This window comes from Xiphophorus maculatus, chromosome 16 (assembly GCF_002775205.1).
Source record: "Xiphophorus maculatus strain JP 163 A chromosome 16, X_maculatus-5.0-male, whole genome shotgun sequence".
Classification (NCBI taxonomy): domain Eukaryota; kingdom Metazoa; phylum Chordata; class Actinopteri; order Cyprinodontiformes; family Poeciliidae; genus Xiphophorus; species Xiphophorus maculatus.
In genome coordinates this window covers 16,347,034-16,358,334 of record NC_036458.1, presented here as the reverse complement: position 1 = coordinate 16,358,334, position 11,301 = coordinate 16,347,034, and the positions used below count along the sequence as shown (strand labels likewise).

General features: G+C 38.7%; 1 protein-coding gene across 1 annotated transcript; it reads left to right on the top strand.

Moving 5' to 3' along the window:
* Positions 1-1,698: 1,698 nt before the first annotated feature.
* LOC102236513 (V-type proton ATPase 16 kDa proteolipid subunit) lies at positions 1,699-10,379 on the top strand. Its single transcript, XM_005807006.2, has 3 exons — positions 1,699-1,953; positions 5,439-5,622; positions 8,992-10,379. Exons 1-3 carry the CDS (start codon positions 1,878-1,880, stop codon positions 9,194-9,196), a joined length of 465 nt encoding a protein of 154 aa, XP_005807063.1. The 5' UTR covers positions 1,699-1,877; the 3' UTR covers positions 9,197-10,379.
* Positions 10,380-11,301: the final 922 nt, after the last annotated feature.

The window sequence follows — 11,301 nt, the reverse complement described above, 5'->3', positions numbered from 1 at the left end:
CACATTCTGATGCTTTGAGCAGGAACTGGTCACATTAAAGCTCTGAAACTGATTGCACATTTCTTTCCCATCTCATAGAGGGGCTACTGACTGTCATGTATGTGCTCTGCATTTTCTGCAGCCCCTCTTTCACTTTTCATTCTTTAAAAACTGTTGTGAAAGTACAATCACATGATAGCTTGTGGAATTTCAAAATACTACAAAGTTCTGCTTGACATTTTCTTGTTAATCCTAAAGGTCTGGCAATTCATCATGAAGAAACAAAGGCCTCAATTCAGTTAACAGGTTCTACAGAATTATTCAGAAAATAAAATAAGACATTATATCCAGTCTACACTTACAAATACGGTAGAAGAAAAAACAAAGTCTTACAAAAGCATTCTTGTAGCACACATTCTTTGTAAGCTAAATGAGTTGCAGAATAACCCAATAAATAATCAAAGCCTTTAAAATGAGATTGTGAGATAAATGCCTGAAGCTGTTCTTTTCTGTTCAAAGGTGAAGCTAAACTTGTGACCAAGAATGAAAAATGTCTGCATTTAACATTTGGTGCTCTTCTGTGCAAAAGTATTCCTGTTTGACTGAGCTTTAAATACCACGTATGGTTTTAATGGTGGTGTGTCACCTTTCTAGTCATTTAAAACTGTAATCTTATTGCTCTGACAGAAGATATGCCAGAATTTAGAAGGGTAGTCATTTACTGACTTATGAAGTTTTACACAAATCAAGTCTTGTAGGCACGTTGTTGTGGCGTTCCAATTCTAAACATATTTATTCTCCAGGTAAACGGTGCTTGGATAGTCATTCAAATTACATGGAGACTGATAAAATTATAAAACAAATATACATTTTTGAAAAGGCTTCATTTTGTAGGAATTAATCAAGGTACCAATAGGTGTGGAGAGGAACTGGGGATTGAGTTAAAAGAAAAACAATTACACATGTTTAATGTGCCAATAGATGTGAAGAACTGTTTTAAAATAAACTAACAAGCTAGAGATGTATGACTTTTGATAAGTTTTAACCTTTATTTATTTCCATATGACTTTTGTCACCATCTCAGTATCTAATGCAAATTTCACAAAACATCGTACATTAAACCTGCTAACTTTAAGACATGACCTTACTCGAAGAAAATATTTCTTGGAAAGGAACATTAAAAGACACAAGAATACTGTAAAAAATTAAAATATTCAAAGTTTTGTCAAATGGGAGCATTAGATGACGAAGTGATACGCCCGCTGACATCAGAAATACCCATCTTCATTGGAGTGAGTGTCACCTTGACGCAAACACGTCTGGGCTCGGTTTCTAGTCCCCGAGACTGAGAAAACCTCTTATTATAGGATGTAGTAGTTGGTTTTCCATGTTAAATTATAGACAGCGGTCGCCGTTTGTTGTTGGTTTTTAGTGAACAGTTGGTACTAATAATTAATACGCCAGCGTGTAGCGACGACTGGTTTCAGCTGCAGTCAGTGCACTTGCAGCAGAACATACCACTGAACAAAAAGAACACAAATTAATTCATTTAATAACATCAACAACAGTGATTATGTGAGATTTACTTCAAAAATAATTCAAAATTAGAATATTTTACACACGTTTGACCATTAAATATAAATCAACGAGTGAGTATTTCACATTTGTTAGTCGGACACACCCGCCTCAGCTCAGTTGGATCCCTCCGCCATGGCTGGTCATGTGACTTTTTCCGTTTCGCCATTTTCCTCTTCTCCACTTGAGCCGTCGCTGGTCGTCCTCGCTGTTTCGCGGAGTTTTAAGCTGCCCAGAGGTGACGGTGGGACAGGGGAACCCCCCGCCAAAGAAAGAGAGGATATTGTGCCGTCTAGCTTTGTCGTCCGAAGGGAAGAGTGACAATGTCTTCTGAGGAGAGCCCCGAGTACTCACCTTTCTTCGCCGTGATGGGAGCCTCTGCGGCCATGGTCTTCAGCGGTAACTAAACCAGCCTCTTCTTCTTCTCCTCCTCCTCAAATTGACACCTTTTTGTTTCGAGCTAGCAGAAAGGCTGAAATTAGAAACGACCGCTGCCTTCACACAAACCGTGTCGCTGGCTGCTGGTTTTTTGGTGGCGGTCGGGGCTCGCACACCTGTCGGGGATGATGCGAGGTAGAGGCGGGGTAAGGCTGCTGCTGCTGCTGCATCGGACAGCCGGAGCAAGCTGCCTGCTTCTGCTCTGGTGGAGCCACTGACATTAAATTCAGGCTGTAATCGTGTCTGCTGCTGACTGGTGACGCACACAGTCAGTGAGGTGGCAGCTTCTCTTTCTCAGCACATGCCATGTAACGAGCCATGATTGAATGAATTAAAACAAAAACGGATGTAAGGTTAATGGTTAATCTTGTCGATCCTTTTCTTGGGTTTTGTTGTTGAAGGTGAGTCAGGAAAGGAACATGGAGGCCTAAACATCACAGCGACAATTTAAAGGGATAATCCATCCATCCATTCATTCATTCATTCATCTTGCACAGCCTTCTGTGCATGCGCAGTGAACTATTTCCACTTGAACACCAAGCTGATTGAGTTGAGAAAATGTGAAGGAATATAATCTAATTCAGTGGGTTTGACTCCAGCTAATGTAACCACTTATTTCTTTCATCACCAATTAATGAAAACGTGAGGAATTAACAGTTATATTTAATACAAATCTATAAACACACGACAGACTTTCAACTAGGCATAAACCTCTTTAATGTACCAACAGTCGACATTGGGAAATTATTTAAAAGCTAAAACTGTCAGTACTAATCCGAAGATCATTATCAGGTCCCATAAGTTCATTTTACACACAAAGAATGTAGTAGCCTGCTAATGTCTTTTCCAACTTTTTAAAAAATTTTATTAATTTTTTTTACTAATACTACAGATTTTCTTTTCCAACCACAAAAATCAGATTTTTTTTTATTTTTTATTTTCTACTTGCCCAAATCTTATTATTGTTCTCAACACATAAAATTCAATAAATGTCCTGTACATTTGAGCCCAGCTGCAATTGACTGAATTACACTATTTTTACCCATCAGACTGGTTTAGGAGCAGAGAGGATACTGTAGGCTGTTTTAATTAGCTTTATGTTGTTTGAACTTCAGAGCGCTTCCTGCCTGCTTAATGTTGTTCTTGTAAAGGTTTGCAGTATCGACGCTACAGAGGAACAAACCATCAAGTTATTGTTTTGGCACACACTCGATTACAGCGCTGCCAGTCTAATAAGTCAGACTGGTTGGTTTCCTCATCAGACAAAGCGGATCACAGAGAACGAAAACGTCCGTTTTCCTGCTCACCATTAGCAGGCAGGCAGCTGGAGGGAGAGGGTGTATTTTTTTCTCTGCACTAGTGAGGACAAAATGTCTTCAAAAGGCCTTTCTTGTGCATTTGTAAATTTCAAAACAGGGCTACATTCAACCCCTGGTGCTCTTTGTTGGTTTAAATAGTCCTTTTTATGTCTGAGACAATGCTTTTGGAGGAGGATCAAAAAACACTATATTAGGGGAAAACTTTGAGTGTTCATGAATTTAGTATGTTTAATAGACGAAAAACAAAAAGTGTTTTTCTTAAGTTGCAAAAACACATTTCAGTGGGATCCATCCAAAATCTCCCATTTGAGCTTTTAATCATTAGCTAAAGCTTCAAAAACTTGCAGTCAAATTACCAGATCAGGGAGATTTACTGAATATTTATTCCATTTGGATATAACTCAGACATTTAAATGAGGAACTGTGTTGTGTAGGCTGAGTTTACATGTCGAATCAGTTCTGCTTCTTTTTCTTTTGGTGTATATATGTGGCGTAAAACATTATCTAACAGACTAATTGGTTTGTTTAAAAAAATTGTCTCATCTTCAATCAAATCAAACACAGTTTTGCTAAACCAAAAACAGCATTAACTGTTGATTATGTTGCCAATGAATGAATGACATGGATCACCAACCATGTAATGGATATTTTTTACTTTTTTTTGGAAATACTTGAAATGAAACCCAAACTAGCAGCTGAAACTGCTTTTGTAGGAACCACACAGCCAGTGTGGTTCACCCTTTACATGACTGACGCACAAACAGCAGGAAAACATCTATAGTCATGCATGCAGGCTAAAGTCCTCCCACTTTGAGCGTTAAATAACTTATTTAAACATTAAACTATGTTGAATACAATTTATGTGTTTGGGAAATTAACCTGTCTATGATGCTACCAGTTATAAATATAATATTCTGCTCCAAATTTGTCCAAATGCCAAAACAAGCAACAGCACAGCTTTTATTCAGCCTTTATTGTGTTGCTGCAAGATTTGTGACACATGTGGATTATAAGCATTGTCACGATAAGGTCCTTAGAAAGTTATAAAAACTGTCATCCTCTACCTTAATATGAAGACTGCCTAAAGGGTTGGACCAGTTAGCATCGTCATTTCTGAGATGACTGAAGTCCAAACTAAAGTTTTCACATGAACAGTTTGTAGATGCATTACCTTGATACTTTTCTTGCTGCACTTACAATAAATTAATAAGACGTTCTACTTGATGTTGCACCCCTCATAGGGGCTGTGCTGAGTTTTTATTTTATTTTTTTTCTGTGAGAACCAGCTGGATTTATTTTTCTATAAATCAAAAATAAAACCAGGTGCAGTGAATATTGCGCATCACTTCACAAGTAAAGTTTGTTCACTGGCTGAAACTAAACATAAAAAAATCCAGGTGTTGTCACACATCCTGCTTTTATTTTAAAAAATTGTTTCGGTTCACTTTATAAGAACCGATCCAGCCAAATGCAGTTCCGTTTGAGATCCAAACTTTTCTTGGGTATTTATTTGGTTAGCAAATCATAATCATTGCAAACTGAACTTCCTGAATTATTCTGTAATAACAAAGTTGCATGCAGTGATGAGTAGTTTCTTGACCTGATCTGTGCTCTGCAGCCCTGAGCGGCGGGATTAGATGAATCTGTGATGTGAGCGGCACAGCGACAGATGTGCAGATGTGAGGAGTAGCGCTTTGATCTGCGATGCTTCATGGCTGAAAATACATGTTTCTGTTCTGATTAAAGGGCCAGGCCTCAGAGGACACACCTTATACGGATTAATTGTTTTAGCTTTCATATGTACTCCGTTAAACGTCAGCATATTGGAGCAGCGTGATGAGACTTTATTAAAACACAGAGTGACAGCGGCTCAGAGGAAAACTGCTGGAAGAGCTCACATGCATGACATCAGTTTGAGCTTAGAGAGGATCCCTTTAAATATTTAATAATTCCTTGGAGAATTGACATTTAACCGGCTTGCATCGCTGCACTGTGGGATTTAGCCGCAACCGTTGACTGAAGTTTACCCAGATCGCTTTTGAAAATGAAGCATCGTCTCATCTGCATGAAGGGAGTTTGGAGTCAAAAGGTGAGTTAATGGGGACTGCTTGGTGTGTCTCGTTACAGCGTTAGGAGCAGCATATGGGACCGCGAAGAGCGGCACAGGAATCGCTGCCATGTCTGTGATGCGGCCAGAGCTCATCATGAAGTCCATCATCCCCGTTGTCATGGCGGGTATCATCGCCATCTACGGGCTGGTGGTCGCCGTGCTGATAGCCAACAACATCTCAGAGAGAGTCAGTCTCTACAAGTAAGGAAGACACCTGCTGTCCTCATGGTTCTGGCTTATAAATGATCAGCTCATTTAGCAGCATTAATGCCTTCCTGCTTCAGGATTGTAGCAAACTTAGTCCCCAGATAATCAGCAATCTATCCAGCTTCTGCTAGCAACGTTACCACCTTATCTCTTTGCTTTCTGAAACTTCTGGGACAGATCGTCCTTCTCTATGTTCTGTCCTTCCATGTCTGTTTCTTTTGGCTTTTCTTCTATATCTCTTTTTACCCTTCCATCCTTGTCCTACCTCCATTTCTATCCTTCTTTTCTATCTCCTACCTTTTTCCATCCTCCTGTTTTTCATTCTTCTCCTCCATTGTTTCCCTCATATCTTCAGTCCTTTCTTCTTTTTCCTTCACTTCCATTTGTCCTTCTATCCATTCACCCTTCTTTTCTCCCTTCCCTCTGTGTTTTTCTCCTGTTGTGTCCTCCCTAACCCCATTCCATCCTTCCCCTCCTGTCTTCTTTTCCGTTCCTTGTGTCCCGTCGTCTCCCCTTAGACCTGTCTAAGGGTTTAATTATTCCAGCTTTAATAATTAAAGCTGGAAAAAGATGCTGTTCATCAGTTAATGCCGTGTCAAATAAATGTGAAGAGCTGAACCCAAACAAATCGAGTATAGGAAAGCATAGATTGAAAAAGAGGAACACTTGAGGATGTTTAAAATTGTTTTTGTGCAAGTTGCCAGAAGGTATGGCTCTGTGGCAGAACAAAGATCTCTGTCTCCCATCACCAGAATGGCTGAAACAGCAAAGATTCAATGTGTTAGAGAGGCTGTTAGGAATAATCAGTCCTACTGGGAGTCGTGGGATTGGTGTGTTCTCAGCTTGGAGAACTGAGAACTGGTGAATGTTACAGAATAAAATAGACTAGGTATTTTGTTTCCCAGACTGTATTCTTTATCAGAACCTAATATTAATTTACATCAGTTTAGATAAAAAAAAATCAAACCTACACATTCCTTCTAAGCAAGGTAGAAAAAAAACACCCAAGCAGGGAGTGATTCACTTGAGTCATACTACACTGAAGTGTACAAAGATTATCTGATTTAATGACAGTAGTCTAATACAGTGGTTCTCAAACTTTTTTCAGTGATGCACCCCCTTAAAAATATATTTTTAGTCAAGTACCCCCTGACACGGGCAAAACATTTTTGGAATAAAAAAGAGGTACAGTGCTGTAAATACCCTGTAAATACTGAATATAAAATTCAGTGCATGAACACACATTTATATTTTATTGAACTTTTTACAAAATAATTTTTCCCAAGACTTATTATGAGGAGCCTACTGATTTTTTAAAGATATTTTGAAAAGCTTCACGTACCCCCTGCAGTACCTCCACGTACCCCCAGGGGTACGCGTACCCCCATTTGAGAACCACTGGTCTAATGCATACAAAATCAATTAAAACTTCTTTTTACAAATGAAACATACATTTTTTTCTGTTCAGCTCAGTGACGTGCGGTGAGGTTCATAGCTGGTGAGGAACTGACTTAATCATAATCAGATTTACAAAATAGACCTGCTGCATGTTATTGTTTATACAAGGAACCCTGGAGGGCAAAAAGACAATTTTTCTACAATAACTAGAATAATAGCAGAATAATTCCATTAACTCAGTCAAACCTGGACATGTAGATATTATTAATTTTGTGCTGTTCTCCACAGCAAAGGGAGAAACCGCTAAAGTACAACTCAAAACCACTTCTTTCTTGCTCTCTGTATCAGTGCAGCTACGCGCAGGCTCGTTGTCGTAGCAACTGACAACAACGCCACAAAAACCCAACACTCAAATATTTCCCACACAAAGAGCAGAACATTCAGTCTGTTGCAGTAGTATGGTTTTAGGCTTAATGTTTATTTTGTGATTATTAATAAGTGATTGCTGTGGTAAGAGGATACAACTATAAATATATCGCTGCACTGTATGGCTAGCTCGCTGATACTGTCTCTTACTCTGCAGTTGTGGAGTCACAATATCTGGGATCATGAGCGCCCCCTGCCATGAGGCAAGAGAACTGCCTGCCTCACCTCGAATCTGTTCTCTGCCGTTTCTGATCGCTCCTCCGCACACGAAACACGTTACACACACAGCTGGTGACAAAAAACGCTATATATTATATACATAAGCTAAATTATGGAAAATCAGTTCATACATTAAATGTTTTTTAGCCATTTTATTGGCGACGTACAGACAGGAGGAGCATGCTCTCATAGTATGGCAGTTAGTGAGAGGTTGCGCAATCGAAGGTGAGGCTCAGCTCGCTGCTGCCTCACCAGCTTCATTGCCCAGCATTTGAATGGGAAAATGCAAAAATCCAGCGATTTTTAAAGAAAAAATCTTCTGAAATGGTTAAGCTAAATGAAAAATAGGTACTTTATAGTACAAATCACAGGATGAAAATGGCAATCTAAATGATTTTATCAATATATATTATTTTTCCATGATGACAGGTGAGGCTCTGCCTCCCCTGTCTGCACGTCACTGGTTCAGACCTAAGGGTTTAACTAAGCTGCGCTAAATAAACTTAAATCTGCAAGAGTTTCTGTTTACTTCAAAATATCTGTTTTGGAGGAGCGGTGTTGGTAAAAAGGAAATGCGCTGGGATTTGTTGCTGATTTACATCCTGTAGTTTTTCTAAAACTTGGACTTGCTAGTTTTGATCTCTAAATACTATTACTAACAGCATTCAAAATATTTCTTTCTGACCTTGCTGTGAGAGCAGTAGATATAGAACAGAGTTTTCTAAATATTTATGGAGTTGACTGTTTTAAGCTGTCATCAGCATCTTATGTGTTTATCTTGGTTAACAGGTGTGAAATTAAATCACTTTGAGATTGTATCTACCCATAGACTGAGTCTAAAGCTTTACCATGTACATTTGTTTTAGTATTTGTAATTATTTGTCTAATTAATGGAGATGCACCAATCATGTTTTTTTCTGCCTGCTTTACTTTGGGGTCTGAGCTGCTAGTTCAGATTTGGGCAGATTTCATTTCTTTATAATGATTGTAGCACAAATAATCAATGAAAGTTGCATTTTTTAATCAAAATGAAGAAATTACAGGATTATTCACATTAATGCACATCCCCAACCCTTATCTTGTTTTTTTTTTTAATTATTATTATTAGAGAAAGTACATCAAAGTGCATGTTATTGGTTGTCGCACTTAGAGACTGAAAATGAAGCAAATCAGAATTTCTAGTACTCAAACAGCTAATGACTGATTAGCTTTGATGAAGGCAAAAATAGTTTCCTCGAGTTTATATCTCTGGCCAGATATAAGCTCTGGCCACAGGTGTGTAAACTAAGACTTTTGTCTTTTCCTGCATCCTCTGTTTAGGAGTTTCCTGCATCTCGGCGCCGGACTGAGCGTGGGCCTGAGCGGCCTGGCGGCCGGCTTCGCCATCGGCATCGTGGGCGACGCCGGCGTGAGGGGCACCGCTCAGCAGCCCCGGCTTTTCGTGGGGATGATCCTGATCCTGATTTTCGCCGAGGTGCTGGGGCTCTACGGCCTGATCGTGGCCCTCATCCTATCCACAAAATAAGTGTCTCTCTCCATCAAAACCACCATCTCATTCATTACACATCGAAGCAGCGCGAACAAATAGGAGAGTTTCACCTTCTTCCATGACACCCCGCAGATCTGACAGGATGGGATGGTGGCAGAAACATGCTGGCTGTCGGTTTCGACAGCCTCGTCCTCTTTAGATGTGATCTACTCCATTTTGTTTTAAGCCATCCGGTTGTGTCAGGTCTTGTGCGTACAGAACGGGCATGAACATGTACTGTTTGTTGTGAGATGATGTGTGGACAGTCTGCCTGATTATATCGTCTAATCTTAAACTGTACAGTGATCCAGAGTCATCCCATCCTCAGTAAATGTAGTAACCAGTCTGTGCTGTGAGTGTGAGTATCAACGTTTACCCCCCCCCCCCCCCCATTCTTCTTTTAATTTTTGTCTTTTGTTGGGTTTTAATCATCATTATCTGTTTTTTTTTTTGTTTTTTTGAGACTGCTGAAAAGTTGTACACACTAGTATTTTATTTTTTCATGTTCTTTTTCGGGGACCATCTTTGAATCTCAGATGACTTTTTTTTTGTCACTATTTATGGAAAGCTATGAAGATTTTGAAGCCGTCTAAATGGAATACTGTTTATTGAAATACCCTATATACATAAAATATATAAATTATCTGTGTATAGTTAGATTTATTGCACTGTGGGTAATTGTTCTAAGTGCTTGGAATTCCTCTGGATATAGTGTGATTATTATTGGAGGACGTCCACATGTTCACATGAAGATGACTGTGTGTGTGTCTGTGTGAGAGATCTGAGTGCATAATGTGTGGTTTTATGTTTGATATGACATTTTCAGACACTAGTATTGTTTACCTGTAGTGCTGCTGTCTTGATTTTGTTTTTTTGGGGGTTTTTTTTGTTCAAAGTGAGAGCTCACTGTTCAGCCATGCCTGTCAGATTTCCAAATAAAACTCAACCTCCTCCATTCATTGTCAAAACGGCTTTTGTTGTGTTCATGAAAACTTTTAATATGAACCTTGTCAATATGTGGACAACATCTTTGAAATCTGAACAAAAAGTGTATATTTATTTATCTCATGGCTGTAGCTGAATAACTAGTATTGATCTCTAATATACATCTCTTGTTTTACAGCTGTGCAGTGTAAAAATGTCGTAGTGTTTGATTAAAATGCAAAACTGTACAAAATCATAGCTGTTGAGGATTTGCTTACTTGACCGCTACAGGGCTTCGGTCAGAAAGCACGCTGGTCATCAGATGTTTTAAAGGGCTTTACTGAAGAACTGCACAACGATGTGCATATATAGTGAAGCAGTTTCTGAAAATACAGAAATGATAAAAGTTCCAAATTACTATTGTAAAAATGAAAATAAAACTATTAACACAAGTAAGTAAAAAGACCTAAATATGAGCATTTATTCCCTCTGTCATAAGTGCTGTTTACATTTAAACAATGTAGCACTTAGACTCAAACTAACTGGTCAAAGCTCAAGGTTAATGGTTAAATGCTAGTTTTAATACAAAATCAACCACATTAAGAGTAAAAAAGACATTAATAAAACTATAGAAATATACTAGCAGCTAAACAACGCTGTCAGTACTGATAATATTCACTTATCAGTCACATGACTAATATCACTACTCGCATCATCAATGAAATAGATCAGCTGACGAATGTCAAGAAGAAAAGAAACAGCACAAACCTTCAAAATAAATGCATAGACACGAGACATTGAACAATTCACTGCTGAAATGTTATTTTTTAGGACCTGCAGTCACCCCATGATTGTCAATAAATAAATAAAATCGATTTGAAATACATGGAAAAAGTTAGCTGCAGTTCACTTACCAGAACAATGATTTAAAAAGCTAAAAAAAACAAAACGATGTAGAACTATGAGAAATGAGGCAGGAGGATAATTCAAAGTTATCTTGCTTCCACACGGCCAAGAGGATGGTGAGAGGAGAAGACAAGTAGCTATTAATAACAATGAAATAAAAAAATAAATCGTGGCAAAATATCGTGGGAACGACGTGGCCACAACTTCATAACTCGTGGAATTTCTACCGGAACCAATCAGTGAACAGAAGGAGAAGTCATGAACGATGACGT

Bases quoted from the DNA above. Each gene is read 5' to 3' on its own strand.
- LOC102236513 (XM_005807006.2), top strand. From the start codon at position 1,878: ATGTCTTCTGAGGAGAGCCCCGAGTACTCACCTTTCTTCGCCGTGATG. The intron at 1,954-5,438 runs GTAACTAAACCA...GTCTCGTTACAG, and splicing joins TGCGGCCATGGTCTTCAGCG to CGTTAGGAGCAGCATATGGG. The intron at 5,623-8,991 runs GTAAGGAAGACA...TCCTCTGTTTAG, and splicing joins GAGAGAGTCAGTCTCTACAA to GAGTTTCCTGCATCTCGGCG.